The following is a 19,957-nucleotide window of genomic DNA, read 5'->3' on the forward strand; positions in this document are numbered from 1 at the left end:
TAAGAAACCTCTGAGACAATTTCAAGAGAAACAACATCAGAATTATGGGGATTCCAGAAGAAGAGAGAGAGCAAGATACAGAAAGAATACTGAAAGAAATAGTGACAGAAAACTTCCCCCACCTGGGGAAAGAAATAGACTTACAAGTACAGGAAGCACGCAGAACCCCAAACAAAAGGAATCCAAAGAGGACCACACCAGGACACATCATAATTAAAATTCCAAGAGCAAAAGAAAAAAAAAGAATATTAAAAGCAGCAAGAGAAAAGCAGGTAGTTACCTATAAAGGAACACCCATACGATTGTCAGCTGATTTCTCAACAGAAACCATGCAGGCCAGACGGGAATGGCAAGAAATATTCAAGGTGATGAATAGCAAGAACCTACAGCCAAAAATAATCTACCCAGCAAAGCTATCACTCAGAATCAAAGGACAGTTAAAGAGCTTCACAAATAAAAAAAAGCTAAAAGAGTTCATCACTGCCGAACCAGAATTATATGAATTGCTGAAGGGGGTTATTTAGGAAGGGGAAGAAGATAAAGATAAAAATTATGATCAACAAATACGTAACTATCAACAAGTGAATCTAAAAACCAAGGGAATTAAAAAAAATCTGATGAACAATATTAACTGGTGAATATAATAGAATTAGAGGTATGGAAGGGGAGTGGACTGACGATTCTCGGGGAAAAGGGGAGTGAGGGTGCGGGAAGAGACTGAACAAAAACTGTGCACCTATGGATGAGGACAATGGGGGATGGGGAAAGGACAGAGGGTGGGGTGGGAACCTGGTGGAGGGGAGCAATTGAGGGGGGGAAGAGGATCACATTTGTAATAATCTGAACAATAAAGATTTATTTAAAAAAAAAAAAGAAAAATAACATCGCTACTATGAAGAACTCAATAGAAAGCATCAAGAGCAGACTAGAAGAAGCAGAGGACCGCATAAGTGAGCTAGAAGACAAGATGGAAAAAAAAATACCCAATTAGAGCAGCTTCTAGAAAAAAAATTAAAAAGCAGGAGGAGAGCCTACGGGAGCTTTGGGACAATACAAAACAAAACAATATTAGAATAATAGGGTTTCCAGAAGGAAAGGAGACTGAGGTTGGCATGGAAAAAGTATTTTAAGAAATAATGACAGAAAACTTTCCTTAGATAGAGAAGAAAAAACCCACACAAATCCAAGAAGCTCCCAGAGTCCCAAGCAAAATGAATCCCAGTAGACCGACGCCAAAGCACATTATAATTAAATTGGCAAACAACAATGACAAAGTAAGAATCTTAAAAGCAGCCAGGAAGAGACAGAAAGTTACATACAAAGGAACCCCCATCAGACTAACAACTGATTTCTCAACAGAAACTTATCAGGCCAGAAGGGAATGGGATGAAATATACAAAGTCATGAAAAGGAAGGGTCTGAATCCAAGAATACTTTACCCAGAAAGGCTATCAATCAAAATTGAAGAGGAAATCAGGAGCTTCACAGACAAAAAAAGGACTGAAGGAATTTATTTCCACCAAACCAGCAGTGCAAGAAATGCTAAAGGGCCTACTGTAAAAATAAATAGGAAGCATAGAAGGAACACAGGGGTATAGAATAAAAATGGCAACAAGTAACTTATCAATAATAACTTTAAATGTAAATGGATTAAACGCTCCAATCAAAAGACATAGGGTAACAGACTGGATAAGAAAACAACACCCATACATCCGTTGTTTACAAGAAAACCACCTCAGAAAAAAAGACACCCACAGACTGAGGGTGAAGGGATGGAAAAAGGTTTCCTGGTGAATGGAAATGAAAAAAAAGCTGGGGTAGCAATACTTATATCTGACAAATTAGATCTCAGAGTGAAGGACATAATAAGAGATAATGAAGGCCACTTCATAATACTAAAGGGAGCAATCCAACAAGAAGAAATAACCCTGGTAAATATATATGCACCCAATACGGGAGCACCCAAATACATTAAAAAAAACTGCTGGAGGACATTAAGGGAGAGATTAATAGCAATACAATCATAGTAGGAGATTTTAATACCCCACTGTCACCCTTCGACAAATCATCTAAACAAAAAATCAGCAAAGAAATATCAATCCTAAACCAGATGGAATTAATCGACATCTTCAGAACATTCTACCCCAAAGCCACAGAATATACATTCTTCTCAAGTGCACATGGGACATTCTCAAAGATAGACCACATTTTGGGAAATAGGCAAAGTCTCTTCAAATTCAAGAACATAGAAATCATATCAAGCATCTTCTCAGATCATAGTGGCATAAAACTGGAAATTAACTACAATAAAAATAATCCAAAGAAATCAAACACATGGAGACTAAACAACATGCTATAAAACAAGGACTGGGTTACCAGAAAAATCAAGGAAGAAATTAAAAACATCCTGGAAACAAATGACAATGAAAACACAACAATCCAAAATCTATGGGACACAGCAAAAGTAATTTTGAGAGGGAAGTTCATGTCCCTACAACCCTATTGCAAAAAAACAAGAAAAAAATGGTCACAAATTATCTAACTCTACAACTCAAAGAGTTAAAAAAAAAAAAAAGAGCAACAAGAAAAGCCCAGTGTAAGCAGATGGAAGGAAATAATAATCAGAGCGGAGATAAACAACATAGAAACCAAAGAAACAATACATAAGATCAACAAAACCAAGAGCTGGTTCTTTGAGAGGATAAACAAGATAGATGAACCTCTAGCCAGGCTAACCAAGAAGCAAAGAGAGAGGACTCAAATAAACAAAATCAGAAACAAAAGAGGTGAAATAACAACAGACCCCGCCGAAATACAAAGGATTGTTACAAAATACTACGAACAACACTATCCCGACAAACTGAACAACCTGGAGGAAATGGACATATTCCTAGAAAAATACAACCTTCCAAAACTCAATCAGGAAGAACCTAAAAATCTCAATAGAAAAGTAACTTGGGAAGAAATTGAAACAGTCATCAAAAAGCTTCAAGCAAACAAAAGCCCAGGGCCAGATGGCTTCACAGGAGAGTTTTACCAAACATTCAAGGAAGAACTAAAACCTATCCTCCTCAGACTATTCCAAAAAATTCAAGAGGAAGAAACACTTCCAAACTCCTTCTATGAATCCAGAATCACCCTAATACCAAAACCAGATAAAGACAACTCAATGAAAGAGAATTACAGGCCAATATCCCTCATGAACATAGATGCCAAAATCCTCAACAAAATTCTAGCAAATCGGCTCCAGCGGAGCATCACATAGATCATACACCATGACCAAGTAGGATTTATTCCAGGAATGCAAGAATGGTACAATATCCGCAAATCAATAAAAGTGATACATCACATAAACAAATTGAAAAATAAAAATCATATAGTCATATCAATTGATGCAGAAAAAGCATTCGATAAAATCCAACACCCTTTCCTGATAAAAACTCTCAACAAGGTGGGATTACAAGGATCATACCTCAACATAATAAAAGCTATATATGATAATCCCACAGCCAACATCATACTCAATGGGCAAAAACTAAAACCATTACCTCTAAGAACAAGAAGAAGACAGGGATGCCCACTATCACCACTCCTGTTTGACATAGTACTGGAAGTACTAGTCATTGCAATTAGACAATAAGAGGAAATAAAAGGCATCCAAATTGGAAAAGAAGAAGCAAAGCTGTCCTTATTTGCAGATTACATGATATTGTACATTAAAAAAAAACAAAAGACTCCATTAAAAAACTAATTGCCTTAATAAATGAATTTGGCAATGTAGCAGGATACAAAATTAACGGCAAGAAATCTATGGCATTTCTATACACCAACAATGAACTTATAGAAACAGAGACTAAAAAAGCAATTCCATTTACCATCGCACCAAAAAAAATTAAGATACCTAGGAATAAACTTAACTAAGGAAGTAAAGGACCTATATGCGGAAAACTACATGACACTGAAAAAAGAGATAGAGGAAGATGTAAACAGATAGAAGAACATACCATGTTCATGGATTGGTAGAATCAACATCATCAAAATGTCCATACTTCCTAAAGCAATCTATAGGTTCAATGCACTCCCCATTAAAATACCAATCTCATATTTCACTGACCTTGAAAGGACTCTCCAAAAGTTCATTTGGAACAACAAAAGACCCCAAATAGCCACAGCAATCCTGAGAAAGAAGAGTAAAGTAGGAGGGATCTCAATACCAGACTTCAAGCTGTATTACAAAGCCACTGTTCTCAAAACAGCCTGGTACTGGCACAAGAACAGACATATAGATTAATGGAATAGAATCGAGAACCCAGATATCAACCCAAATCATTCTGCTCAATTAATATTTGACAAAGGAGGCACAAATATACAGTGGAGTCAAGACAGTCTCTTCAATAAATGGTGCTGGGAAAATTGGACAAATACATGCAAAAGAATGAAACTAGATCACCAACTTACACCCTACACAAAAATAAACTCAAAATGGATACAGGACTTAAACATAAGATGAGAAACCATTAAAATACTAGAGGCATCCACAGGCAGCAAAATCTCAGACATATGCCAAAAGAACTTCTTCACTGATACTGCCCCTAGTGCAATGGAAGCTAAAAAGAAAATAAACAAATGGGACTACATCAAAATAAAAAGCTTTTTCACAGCAAAAGAAACCATCAACAAAACAACAAGAAAGTCCACTACATGGGAGAACATATTTGCAAATGTTATCACTGATAAAGGTTTAATCTCCAACATCTATAGACAGCTTATACAACTAAATAAAAGGAAGATGAATGATCCAATTAAAAAATGGGCAATGGATCTAAATAGAATATTTTCAAAAGAAGACAGAAGGAAGGCCAAGAGGCACATGAAAACATGCTCAAAGTCACTAATTATCCGAGAGATGCAAATCAAAACAACAATGCGGTACCATCTCACACCTGTCAGAATGGCCAACATCAACAAATCAACAAACGACAAGTGTTGGCAAGGTTGCGGAGAAAAAGGAACCCTGGTGCACTGCTGGTTGGAATGCAGAGTGGTGCGACCACTGTGGAGAACAGTACGGAGTTTCCTCAAAAAACTGAAAATGGAACTCCCATTTTACCCAGTAATCCCACTCCTAGGAATATATCCCAATAAACTAGAAACACCAATCAGAAAGGATATATGCACCCCTATGTTCACAGCAGCACAATCTATAATAGCTACAATTTGAAAACAGCCTAGGTGCACGTCAGCAGATGATTGGATCAAAAAACCATGGTACATCTACACAATGGAATACTATGCTGCCATAAAAAAGAAGGAATTCTCATCATTTGCAGCAACCTGGATAGAATTGGAGAACATCATGCTGAGTGAAATAAGCCAGTCAATGAAAGAGAAATACCACATGACCTCACTCATTTATGGATATTAAATAACATTATAAACTGATGAACCAAAATACAGATATAAAGACAGTAAAGCAACAAGCAGACTGTCAAATTACAGCGGGGAGGGTAGGGAGGTCTGGGGGAGATAAGAGATCAACCGAAGGACTTATATACATGCATATAAGTACAACCAATGGACACAAAAGGGAGGGTATGTATGGCAGGGGGGGACAATGTTAAAATATGTACACAGATAATAATTTAATGTAAAAAAAAATTAAAAAAAAAAAAGAATCAGAGGTATGGAAGGGGAGTGAACTGACGATTCTCGGGGGAAAGGGGAGTAAGGGGTGCAGGAAGAGCCTGAACAAAAACTGTTCACCTATGGATGAAGACAATGGGGGTGTGGAAAGGGCAGAGAGTGGGGTGGGAACCTGGTGGAGAGGAGCAATGGGGGGGAGGGAAATGGGGAACATTTGTAATAATATAAACAATAAATATTTATTTAAATAAATAAATAAATAAATAATATTTTACATTCATAGAATAAATATTGAAATAGCATAAAAAGATCTAAAATATAGCAAAAGTCCTCTTCCTCCATCATCCTACAATTCCCATTTCCACTTTCCCTACAAGTATCCACAATTAACAATTAATGGTCTCTTAGGTATTTTTCTGGAAATTTCTAAAGCATAAAAGGGATCATACCCTACAATATTATGCTTTGTTCCATTTTATTTTTTTTCACTTAATATTGTTTATTTATCTTATAGATTTACCTAATTCTTTTTAACAGGAGGATAATTTTTTACTAGTTTTCTATTTATGTTCCGTTAGGAGCATTCCTGTTATTTGTTGGATAAAAAAACGAGGCCAGGTACAGCCATGCACAAAGATCTGTGTACGTAGGTAAATAACCCTATGGCAATGCCAAGGACTATTCCCAAGGTTTCTGAAGCATTGGATACGCTCAGAGTCCAAACATGACAGGCCTCAGAAATGCAGCGCAATAGTCCCAAATGGAAACTCAGCTAAAGATTTAGATTTAATAACCCCCTGGGCTTTTCCTGAGCAGACAAATACCCCCAAACCCTCCAAACACCATTCCCTGGCTCCTTTCATCCCTACCTGTCTATTTCCAAATCAGCACACTGACTCTCTGGAAAAGACAAAATTCCAAATTTTAAACAAGGAAATATAAAATACTTCCTTACCTTGAACTGGGTGCTTCTTATACGAGTTAAATTCATTAGCATGACTCCTGAATTAACTCCTGCAGAGCCATAGAAAGGGTGCTGGGCAAAGCGGCTATACCAGCCGGTCTTGGGGATTTCATGCTCAGGGGCCATGGCGGCAAGCTGGGTGGCGTTGAACTGCCACAGGAGCTTCCAGATGTCTTCGATGGGCCTCAAGAAGAGGACGTCCGTGTCCACGTAGAGGAGCGAGTCCACGTCCTTTAAAACCACCTGTGTGACAGGGAAGGGGAGGAGGGAGGAAACAGAAACAAGTCAGGAGCAAAGGAAGTGGCCTGATTTCAATGATGCCACCAATTTTCATCGATTACTGTTGAGTTTAGAAAGGGAACTCTCTTAGCTCCCATACCTCCATCTCCTTTGACTTGAGTGGTTAAGTATAAATTAAGGGGTAAACACTCAAAGGAAGATAAATCTTCATCTATGTTGGTCCAATTTCAGGGCCCACTATTCCATTTGGTAAAGGCTAAATTTTCAAAGGAATGAAAACATCACCAAATTACTGTGGCTCTGTCTTCTTCCATCCCCCCAGAAGGCCATCTGATTTCTCTTTTTGGAACAGTTGGGTCTGGCATTATACAACTTGACAGAACATTTACTCCAAAGCATGGCGTGAGCTGTGCTATACGGCAGATTACATGGTGACTAACGGAAGCTTTGTAGTCTAGAGCCCCAGTGCGAAACTCTGGTAAGATAAGCAGTTAGCAAAGGAGAACTTTTGGAACAAAGCATGGCGTGAGCTGGTTTTGAAACCAGCTCACGCCATGCTTTGGAGTAAATGTTCTGTCTCCGTATCCATTAGTTTCTAGTGTTGATGGGTATGGCTCTGCATCTTTTTGAAATCTATTTTGAGCCAAGATTTAGACTTGGGAATAGGGAAACTTTTTCTCTAAAGGGCCAGAGAGTAAATATTTTAGGCTCTTGCAGCATGAAACCATCCATCGACAATGCATAAATAAATGAGCATGGCTGTATTCTAATAAAACCATATGATTTATTCTAATAACACATTATATGAAATTTGAATTTCATGTAATTTTTAAATCTCACAAAATATTCTTTTAAATTTTCAACCATGTGAAATGTAAAAGCTGCTCCTGTTGCAGGTCATTCAAGCAAAATCACTTAGTAAATGAGTTCTCCTTTGCTAACTGCTTATCTTACCAGAGTTTTGCACTGGGGCTCTAGACTACAAAGCTTCCGTTGGTCACCATGTAATCTGCCGTGCTTTGCTGTTGTTCCTCAAACTTAGTGGTAGATTAAACCAAAGAAGGATTTGAATCCTCCTAGACCCCTGGCTTAACATCATCCTAATACCATTACTGCCCTTGTTACAGACAGGATGCCTGTGTCTTTCAAAATTCACATATTAAAGTCCAACCCCCTCCCCCAAAATGTGATGGACCTTTGAGATGGGACATAGGCGGGCATTTGGATTAGATGCGATTAAGACACCAGAGATCTAACTGTTCCAAGAAAAAAGCTAAGAGAGAAAGAGAAGTGGCCATATTGGAAAATGAAAAAATCCAAGCCACAGTAATTAGCTGCTGTTTTCATTCCTTTGAAAGTTCAACCCTTACCAGGGAGCTTGTCCTCTCTTCACCATATGACAACACAAGGAGAAGCAGCTTCTGTAAGCAAAACGGGACTCTCCAGAACTCAGCCATGTTGGTATCAGACTCCGGGCTTCCAAGCTCCTGAACCCTAAAAACATAAGTTTCTGCTAATTAAGCCACCAGTCTGGGCTATGAAGAGCCTTTAGTTATGACAAGCTGACAAAGGTGACACTTCACTGGGATCCCCAATATTTAACACCTAGGAGCAGGTGCTAGTGACATGCCACAGAGGTTTCCTTCTTGAATAATTTGAGAGCTCACTTGATTAGCCACATGACTTATCTTTCTCATCGACTAGAGCAGTGTTTCCCAAACTTTTGACATATGTGTCCCCCTTCTATAATTTTCATAACGCTGAGTACCCCTCGTACTCATGAGAACGTAGAATTAGGCGCAGCTAAGCACGGTGCAGTGCATATCCCCATCAAACTCCGGTGCAACGCGTACCCCAACCAAACTCTTCCTGTACCCCTGGGGGTACGGTTACCACACTTTGGGAAACACTAGACTAGAAGAATAGATTTTACAAACTAATAAAATGAAAAATAATCGTCATCTACCATTTCATAAAAGATTACTTTGACATCCATTTTAATTCACAATTAGGATAAATGCTTTAATTGAGTACACAAACTTAAAAAACACACTAGCCTTTTTTTTTCTCTCTATTTTTCCAGAGTGTTGTGGAGGGAAGGGAGGCTCTACAAAGATATAGTAAACTCGTGTTATAATTAGGTGTCATATGTAAATACAATTATGATGTCTTATTTGTCCAAGACCCATCCCAAGGACTCAACATCCTGCCCATGTATTTTATTGAAAAGGAACAATAAAGCACAGAAAAGTCCTCTATTTAAATTCATGTGGCAAATAATGCTAATGATCTCTAGATTTTGGCTAATAAATTGTAGAAAGGGGCTCTGTGCACCTCTCCCACTTGGACAGTCTGTGCCAGGTTGAGCCCCCACAGGTTCTGACACCTCCCTCGCCCGCAGACTGCTACGGGTGAGCCTGCCAGGCCGCATCACTCCCCCAGGAGCCCGGACCCAGCGTGGAGCACGCAGGTGGGAGGAGGTCAGTTGGGGGCTGTGTCCAGCCCAGAACAGGCCTCCTGCTGGGAAAAGCCCTCCCGGAAGCAGTGCGCGGGCATGCTGGGCGTCACCATTAGGATGCTGGGAGGCCTGGCCCTCTTCTGGGTCATCTTCATCTTGGGCTACGTGGCCGGCTACTTTGTGCAAATAGTGCCGCGGCGCCACGGGCACAGGCCCCTCAACACACATCCTATACAGCCTCTCCCCATCCATGATCTGTAAAGACTCCCCCCATATACATGCACCCCTACAGACCTCCCACATACACGCATCTGTATAAACTCCCACATATACACACATCCTATACAGATCCCCCAACACACACATCCTATACAGACCCCCCAACACACACATCCTATACAGACCACCCAACACACATCCTATACAGACCCCCCAACACAAACATCCTATACAGACCCCCCAACACACATCCTATACAGAACCCCCAACACACAATCCTATACAGACCCCCCAACACACACATCCTATACACACCCCCCAACACACACATCCTATACAGACCCCCCAACACACACATCCTATACAGACCCCCCAACACACACACATCCTATACAGACCCCCCAACACACATCCTATATAGCCCCCCACACACACACATCCTATACAGACCCCCCAACACACACACATCCTATACAGACCCCCCAACACACATCCTATACAGACCCCCAAAACACACATCCTATACAGACCCCCCAACACACACATCCTATACAGTCCACCCAACACACACATCCTATACAGACCCCCCAACACACACACATCCTATACAGACCCCCCAACACACACATCCTATACAGTCCCCCCAACACACACACATCCTATACAGACCCCCCAACACACACATCCTATACAGACCCCCCAACACACACACATCCTATACAGACCCCCCAACACACACATCCTATACAGTCCCCCCAACACACACATCCTATACAGACCACCCAACACACACATCCTATACAGACCCCCCAACACACACATCCTATACAGACCCCCCAACACACACATCCTATACAGTCCCCCCAACACACACATCCTATACAGACCACCCAACACACACATCCTATACAGACCCCCCAACACACATCCTATACAGACCCCCCCACACACACATCCTATACAGACCCCCCAACACACACATCCTATACAGATCCCCCAACACACATCCTATACAGACCCACATACATTCATATCCGTATGACACTCCTACATACACGCATCTATATACTGACACCCCATATACACACATCCCTATACAGACCTTCCCCTATACACAGACACCCCCATACAGAGGCCCCAGGAGCATTGAGAGGAGCCGTGTGTGCCTCTCTGCCCGCCCTCCAAGGGCCAAGACCTGTACTGGAAGCCACTTCCCAGGCAGAGCAGGGAGCGGCCTCACCCTCACCCCAGGCCAGCCCGTGGAGTGTATTAGTCATTAAACGTCTGGTGAATGAAAGACAAAAAAAAATTATAGACTAGGCACCTGTTGCAGGAATATTCCTGCAAGGCTTCCAGCGGGCTTCCCTCCCACCCCCCAACCTCTCCCATGGCCCCCCTCTACCTCTCCCACTGCCGCGGGCAGGGGGGGATGGGTGGGGGATGGGGGGATGGGGGGGATGGGCGAGGGAATGGGGGGGATGGGCAGGGGATGGAGGAATGGGGGGGATGGGCGGGGGATAGAGGAATGGGGGGTTGGGCGAGGGATGGGGGAATGGGGGGGATAGGCGGGGGATGGAGGAATGGGGGGATGGGCAAGGGGATGGGGGAATCGTGGGCATGGGGATAGGGGGATGGGCAGGGGGTGGAGGGGGTGGGGGGATGGGGGATGGAGAAATGGGGGGATGTGGGGATGGGGGGATGGGGGGATGTGGGGATGGGGGGATGTGGGGATGGGGGAATGGGGGGATGTGGGGATGGGGGATGGGCGGGGGGATTGGGGGATGGGCGGGGGGATGGAGGGAATGGGGGAATGGGCGGGAGGATAGGGGGATGGGCAGGGGGATGGAAGGAATGGGGGGATGGGGGATGGGCGGGGGGATGGGGGGATGTGGGGATGGGGGGATGTGGGGATGGGGGAATGGGGGGATGTGGGGATGGGGGCATGGGCGGGGGGATTGGGGGATGGGCGGGGGGATGGAGGGAATGGGGGGATGGGGGATGGGCGGGGGGTGGGGGGAATGGGAGGATGGGGGATGGGCAGGGGATGGGGGGATGTGGGGATGGGGGGATGTGGGGATGGGGGAATGGGGGGATGGGCAGGAGGATAGGGGGATGGGCGGGGGGGTGGAGGGAATGGGGGATGGGGGAATGGGCGGGGATGGGGGAATGAGGGGATATGGGGATGGGGGCATGGGCAGGGGGATTGGGGGATGGGTGGGGGGATGGGGGAATGGGGGGATGGGCAGGGTAAACCCACTGCCCCCTCGGGCACACTGCCACCACCGCAGCGCTCCTCACCCCGCATGCTCCACCGATTGCGCCCGCTGCTGCCACTGCCGCCTCGGGGGCCAGGGGCGCCACTGCTGGTGCCTGGCCCACATGACCTGGCCCCCGCCTCCCCACCACCGCTGCGCACCTCACCCTGCTCCGCAGGCACCGCCAGTGCTCTCCCTCCAGCAGCTCAGCCGCCCGGCTTCCCACTTCCCTCAGTCTTCACTCCTTCCTCCCTCCGCGCATGCAAATTAACCACCATCTTTGTTGGTTTGATTTGCATACTCACTCTGATTGGTTTGTGGGCGTGGCTGGGGCGTGGTTTGTGTGGTGGGGTGGTGGTTAATTTGCATATTACTCTATTATTAGGTTAGATAAAGTCATTTCCTCCAATGTGTTTAAGAAAGTAAGAGACTGCATGGTATTTCATGGTATTTCAGTGAATAAAGCTAATTTAGAAACTAAATCAGAGAGAAAACTATTAGGTCTAGTAATAATTAATGTCGTTTTCTAATACTTTTTTAAATCGAATTTATTTAAACAATACAACAAAATTTAATCAACAATATAGTTGCCGTTGTTTTCTACTACTTGTGCCCAACGCTCAGGAAGCATTTTAATCCCTCTGTTGTAAAATTCTTGTGATTTTGATGCAAAAAATTCGGTCAATGCATTTTTGAGGCATTCTTCATTATTAAATTTTTTTCCAAGAAGAAAGTTTTGCAAAGAACGAAACAAATGGTAATCGGAAGGGGCAATATCAGGAGAATATGCAGGTTGAGGGAGAACTTCCCATTCCAACTGGCGCAGTTTTTCAGCAGTGATTCTTGCAGTATGCGGTCGTGCGTTATCGTGGTGAAGAATTAAGCCCTTCCGATTAATCAGCGCGGGTTCTTTTTCTCTTAAAGCTTGGGCTAACCTTTCCAATTGGGCACTATACACTGCACTTGTAATGGTTTGGTTAGATGGTAAAAGTTCATAATGAAGAATTCCTTTAAAATTCCCCCAAACACACAACATCACTTTTTTCGCATGCAAGTCAGGTTTTGGCGTGGGCTGCTGAGCCTCATTTTTGTCCAACCATTGAGGCCGCCTTTTCAAATTAACATACAGCACCCATTCTTCATCTCCGGTAACAATTTGCTCTAAAAACGGCAAACGGTTTTGACGAGAGAGGAGCGAACTGCAAATTGTGACTCTTTGATTACGGTTGTTGTCGGTCAACTCATGAGGAACCCATTTTCCAAACTTTTGGACTTTGCCAAGTGCACGCAATTGATTGGAAATTGTTTTTTGTGAACAATTTAAAGTTGTCGCAAGCTCTTGTTGGGTAATTTGAGGATTTTGCACCAAAAGAGCTTGAAGAGCTTCTTGATCAAAATTGGACACACGGCCTCGACCACTCTTGTCATCTAACGAAAAATTTCCCTTGCGAAATTTCTAAAACCAACGCTGGCATTTTCTGGCGCTAACTGCATCTTGACCAAGAGCACTACAGATGTTTTTTGCAGCCTCACTTGCTTTTCTTCCTAATTGGAACTCGTAAAGCATGCAGTGCCGAATATGCTCTTCATCCGCCATCTTCTTAGCCCTAGTTCTGCAACAAAAACCAAACCAAACACAAACTTTTTCAAGCAAAACTTGTTAATTGCACTTCACACGTTCTGTAGATATTACGTGTTTGAAGGTTATGTCAATACAAGTCAACGCCAAGCAAGATTTTAAACGAATGTTGAAAACGACATTAATTATTACTAGACCCGATATTCCAACTCATGTGAAATAGAACACGTTTTTCATCATGGCTGATTAGCCAATAAATTCTGAATAAAAATATGTAAATGATGTTTTAATCAGTTAAGGGTTATGAGACATGGGCTCCAAAAATTTAAAGTCAATGGGATTGATTATTTAACTTTTCTTGGCCTTACATTGTTGTTGTTGTTGTTGTTGTTACTTTCTTCAATAAAATAAATTTGTTGCCATCCCTCTTTAAAACAAAAAAGAAGAAAACAGACACACTTGAAGAAGGTCTTGAAAAGGAAAACTAAAAAGGCCTGAAGGATTCCATCATGAAGCTACTGGCAATACCTTTAATCAACAGAGAAAAACACAAGTTGCCCAGAATCGTATAATATCAGAACAATTTAAATAGTGCACACTTTCATTCCATCAATACCCTATTATGACATGCAGAGTCTTTTTTACTATTATAAACAACAGCAAAATGAATGTCTTTTTAGGAAAAATTTTAATCACATAGTGTGGTATTTCTTTTTAACTTAGTAAATATTTAGTAAATATTTACATGGTTAAAAAATAAAAGTATATAAAAGTAAATTTCCTGACAAGTTATTCTTCTTTGCCCTTCTGTTATCAGGTCCCCTCCAGAAGTAGCCAATGTTATTGAATTGCTCAGAGTTGTGCCAGAGACTTTTTGGGCATCCTGTGTAATAAAAGCGCAGTATGAACATTGTTCCCTCAACCAGGAGTTGTCTGGGAGTTTGACCAGGGGGGTGGTGTGGCTGGCCAAGGGAAGGGAGGGAGGCTCCGTCTGGTAGCTGGCAGCAGCTAGGGACCCTACCAGTGCACAAATCCTCTTTTGTGCTACAAATGATAGCATACATGATGTTATCATCTCATTTGTTTTATTTTAAAATAGATTTCTATTGATTTCAGAGAGGAAAGGAAAGAGAGATAGAAACATCAATGATGAGAAAGAATCAATGACTGGCTGCTTCATGCACACCCCACACTGGGGATGGAGCCTGCAACCTGGGCATGTGCCTTGACCAGGAATTCAACTGCAGCCTCCTAGTGAGTGCATAGGTTGACACTCAACCACTGAGCCATGCTGGCCAGGCTCATTTGTTTTATTTATTTTTTAAATAAAAGATAAAATAAATGTAGAAGGACTTTTTATATCAGCAAATAAAAATTTCATTTATTATTTTTTATTCATACACAGTATTCCATTGTGTGGATCTACCAAAATTTATTTAGATATCTACAGTAGAACACTTAGGTGTTCTCAAGCTTTTTTATTACAATGTCACAATGAAAAACCTCCTCATATTAATTCATTTCAAACACATATGAGTGTATCTTTAGGATGAATTCATTAAAATGTAATTCCCAGCTGAAACCGATTAGGCTCAGTGGATAGAGCATCAGCCTGCAGACTGAAAGGTTTCAGTTTCGATTCTGGTCAAGGGCATGTACCTTGGTTATGGACACATCCCCAATAGGGGGTGTGCAGGAGGCAGCTGATCAATGTTTCTCTCTCATCGATGTTTCTGAAGATAAAATTGGCAAATGTATTCTCCCATGCAGTGGGTTTTCTTGTTTTGTTAATGGTTTCTTTTGCTGTGCAAAATGTTTTATTTTGATGTAGTCCCATTTGTTTATTTTCTCCTTAGTTTTCATTGTCCTAGGAGATGTGTTAGTAAACATATTGCTATAAGCTATAGCTAATATTTCACTGCCAATGTGTTCTAAGATTTGTATGGTTGCCTGTCTTACGTTGAAGTCTTTTACCCATTTTGAGGGGTTTTTTGTGTGTGTGTGTGTGGTGTAAGTTAGTGGTCTAGTTTCATATTTCGGCATGGATCTGTCCAACTTTCCTAACACCTTTATTAAAGAGGCTGTCTTGACTCCATTATATACTCTTGCCTCCTCTGTCAGATATCAATTGAGCATTCTGGTTTAGGTCGATTTCTGGGCTCTCTGTTTGGTCCCATTGGTCTATATGTCTGTCCTTGTGTACTACGTTGTTTTGAGAACAGTGGCTTTGTAGAATAACTTGATTTCTGGTAGTGATCCCTCCAACATTGTTCTTCTTTCTCAAAATTGTTGCAGCAATTCCAGATTTTTTTTAATTCCATATAAATTTTTGGAGAGTTCATTGTAGGTCTGTGAAATATTCCATTTGTATCCTAATGGGCATTGCATTGAATCTATAGATTGCTTTAGGTAGTAAGGACATTTTGATTATGTTGATTCTACCAATCCATGAACACAATATATTCTTCAACTTGTTTATATCTTCCTCTATCTCTTTTTTCAAAGTCCTGCAATTTTCCAAGTATAACTCTTTTATCTCCTTAGTTAAGTTTATTCCTAGGTATCTTAAATTTTTTGCTACAATGGTAAATGGAATTTTGTTATTTTTTATTTTTAGTTTCTCTTTCTGTGAGTTCATTATCTGTATATATTAAAGCCTAAGTGACCAAATGACCTAACACCAGAACAACCGATTGACCGGTCACTATGATGTGTACAAACCACCAGGGGGCAGATGCTCAACACAGGAGCTAACCCTTGGTAGGGAGTGTGCTCCCACAGTGGGAGTGCTGCTCAGCTGACCAACCCAGGGGCAGCCCCTCACTCCCTCAGTAGTCCTGCAGGTCCAATCTCTGGAGAACGGCCATTCACCAATGGACCAGTGCCACTGGCCTCCTGGAAGTTGGCCTTGGGCACTGTGGTCACTTCCCCTCCCTAGAAGCTCCTCAAGGAATAAATGATATAAAAGCGGCCGCCAGGTGGCTCCTGGCAACCAGTGTGAAAGTCAGCAGGACAGATCTGGATCAGGGGCCAGCAAGGGCAGCTCACCATTTGCCCTGAGGGCTGACCACATCTGGCCCCCCTCCACCTCTAAGGACAGGCATCAGATGCAGGGCTCACAACTGGTGAGAGCCACTGTGGCCGCTCAAGCCACTCCCCATTGGGACTGACTGGGCGGGAGCCTGCTGTAGGCACAGTGGGCTGGGTGAGCGGGAGCAGCAGTCAGGAGTGGCAGGTGGCAAGGGACTGTGGGTTTTGGCTGACCCCTGCAGGCCACCCTGCTGGACACCAACCATGGACAAATGTGTACACTGGGCCTCTAGTCTTTTATAACAGGCAACTTGTGCTTCTTAATACCTTTTGCCTTTTTCACTCCTTCTTAAAGTCCCCTCCCAGATGGCAGTTTATTCTCTATAAGTCTGTTTCTGTTTTGTTTGGTTTGGTTTTTAGATTACACATATAAGTGAAATTATATGATATTTGTCTTTGTCTGACTTATTTTTCTTACCATAAGACCTTCTAGGTCCATCTATGTCGTTGCAAATGACAAGATTTCATTCTTGTTTATGACTGAATAATATTCCATTGTATATATGTACCATTCTTTACCCATTCATTATAAATTGACACTTAGGCTGCTTCCATATCTTGTCTGTTGTAAATAATGCTGCAATAAACATAGGGGTGTATATATATTTTTGAATTAGTATTTTGGATTTCTTTGGATAAACACCTAGAAGAGGAATTGCTGGGTCATATAGTAGATCTATTTTTAAGTATATGTTTTTATTGATTTCAGAGAGGAAGGGAGAGGGAGATAGACACATCAATGATGAAAGAGAATGATTTATTGGCTGCCTCCTATATACCCCATACTGGGGATTGTGCCCACAACTTGGATATGTGCCATGACTTGGAATTGAGCCATGACTTCCTGGTTCATAGACCACTGCTCAATCACTGAGCCACAGTGGCCAGGCTAATAGATCTAATTTTAATTTTTGAGGAACCTTCATAGTAGCTGCACCAATTTATAATCCCACCAACCATGCATGAGGATTCCCCTTTCTTCATATCCTTGCCAGTACTTGTTTGTTGATTAATCTTTTTTAAGATTTTTAATTGACTTTTAGAAAAAGAAACATTGAAGTGAGAGAGGAACACTGATTGGTTGTCTTCTGCATGCCTCCTACCAGGGATTGAGCCTGCAACCTGGATATGTGCCTTGACCAGAAATGAAACTGACAACCTTTTAGTGCCTGAACAATTGGGCCACACTAGCCAGGGCATGTTGACAGGTCTCATTATGAAGCTTGTTTTTATTTGTTTGTTTTTGCATCTCCAAGATGATTAGTAATGTTGAGCATTTTTTCAGATATCTATCAGTCATTTGTATGTACTCCTTAAAGAAATGTCTATTCAGGTTCTCTGCCCATTTTTTAATTGGATTGTTTGAGGTTATTTGGTGTTGAGTAGCAAAAGTTTCTTATATATTTGGATAGTAGCCTTTATGATAGTTACCCTTCACTAGCAAATATCTCCTCCCATTCAATGGGTTGTCCTTTTGTTTTGTTGATGGTTTCTTTTGCAATGCAAAAACTTCTTAATTTGATGAAGTCCCAGTTGTTTACTTTTTTTCATCTGTGTGTGTCCCTTATCTGAGGAGATATATCTAAAAATATTGCTATTAGTTATGTCAAAGTGTTTACTGCCTATGTTTTCTTCTAGTTGTTTTATGATTTCAGATTTACATTTATTTTTTAAAATCCTCATCTGAGAAATGTTTTTCATTGATTCTAGAGAAAGAGGAAGAGAGAGGGAGAGGGAGAGAGAGTGAGAGAGACATTGACATGAGAGAGAAACATTGATTGGCTGCCTCCTGTATATGCCCTAACTAGGGATAAAATCTGAACCTGGGTATGTGTCCTGATTAAGAGTTGAACCAGTGACCCTTTTTGTGTACAGGATGGTGCTCTAACCAAATGAGCCACACCAACCAGGGCTAATTATGTTCGTAATCCATTTTGATTTTTTATATGGTGTAAGAAAGTGGTCTAGATTCATTTTTGCATGTATCTGTCCAGTTATTCAAACACCATCTATTGAATAGATTGTCTTTACTTCATTGTATATTATTGCCTCCTTTGTTATAGATTAATTGACCATATAGGCATGGGCTTATTTATAGGCTCTCTACTGTTTTATTGAATTACCTATCTGTTTTTATACCAATATAATGCTGTTTTGAATAGTATAACTTAGTAGTATAGTTTGAAATATATATCTAGTAGTAAATATATACCAGGTAGTGTGATCCCTTCAACTTCATTCTTTCTTAAGATTGCTATGGTTATTTGGGTCTTTTGTCATTCCATATAAATTTTAGGATTATTTCTTCTAATTCTATGAAAAATGCCATTGGTATTTTGATAGAAATTGCATTGAAGTTGTAGATTGCTTTGGGTAGTATGAGTATTTTAAAGATGTTAGTTCTTCCTATCCATGAGCACAGTACCCTTCCATTTATTTGTCTTCTTCAATGTCTTACAGTTTTCTAAGTCTTTTACTTCCTTATTTAAATTTATTCCTAGGTATTTTATTCTTTTTGATGCAATTGCAATTATGATTATTTTTTAATTTCTCTGATAGTTTATTATCCTAACTAATAAAAGAGTGATATGCAGATTGACAATCACTCCAACACACAAGATAGCTGCCCCCATATAGGTCAAAGATGGCTGCCCCCATGTGGACAAAAGATGGCCACCTCAAGATGGTCAGCAGGGAAGGGCAGTTGGGAGGGACCAGGTCTGCAAAGTAGGACAGTTGGGGGCGATTAAGCCTGCAGGGGAGGGCAGATAGGGGTGATCAGGCCGGTAGAGGAAGGAAGTTGGGGGTGACCAGGCCTGCAGGGAAGGGCAGTTGGGGTGGGAGGACCCAGGCATGCAGGGGAGGGCAGTTGGGGGTGACAAGGCATGCAGGGGAGGGCACTTAGGGGCAATCAGACTAACAGGGGAGCAGTTAGGCATTGATCAGGATGGCAGGGGAGTGGTTAGGAGGTGATTGGGCTCACAAGCAGAAGCGATTAGGGGAAATCAGGAAGGCAGGCAGATGAGTGGTTGGAAGCCAACAGTTCTGGATTGTGAGAGGAATGTCCAACTGCCCATTTAGGCCCGAGTCAGTGGCCACTACAAGGTAGTAAAACCTGAATACTTAAACTTCTAGACAAAAGGAGTTTTCTCTCTTGGCCCTTGGCTCTCCTGGCTGGCTGGCTTGCTGTTTGCACCTGACTCCTATTGCAGGGGACACACTCCCCTGCATTTGCTTATGTGGCCCAAGGCCATGTGGGCTCCACACAATGGACTAATAGACTTTAATTACCTGATGTTCAGCCGGCCTGGCTGCAACATAAAACCGAGGCTCTGATGCTGGCTTTGCACTTGGCTCTGCTAAAACCCAGCTACCCCTTTTCAGGCCTGGGTTAAGAGGCATGGGACTTTGGACCCAGGGACTGTAATTCCTTACACATAAAACCCTTTATCACATCTCATTCACCTGTGCAAGCTTAGAAAATTCATTTTCTAAAGCTATTGTAAGCA

General features: G+C 41.8%; 1 protein-coding gene across 5 annotated transcripts in view; it reads right to left on the reverse strand.

The window, feature by feature from the left end:
• Nucleotides 1-19,957, reverse strand: part of GXYLT2 (glucoside xylosyltransferase 2) — a 195,342-nt gene that overhangs the window by 129,555 nt on the left and 45,830 nt on the right. For all 5 annotated transcript variants that reach the window (XM_084902081.1, XM_084902083.1, XM_084902082.1 and 2 more), the window contains one exon: nt 6,599-6,850. In XM_084902081.1, the coding sequence (XP_084758207.1) occupies nt 6,599-6,850 (252 nt within the window). The remainder of the gene's footprint in view (nt 1-6,598; nt 6,851-19,957) is intronic.

Source organism: Pipistrellus hanaki, assembly GCF_964339955.1.
Source record: "Pipistrellus hanaki genome assembly, chromosome: 13".
Classification (NCBI taxonomy): Eukaryota; Metazoa; Chordata; class Mammalia; order Chiroptera; family Vespertilionidae; genus Pipistrellus; species Pipistrellus hanaki.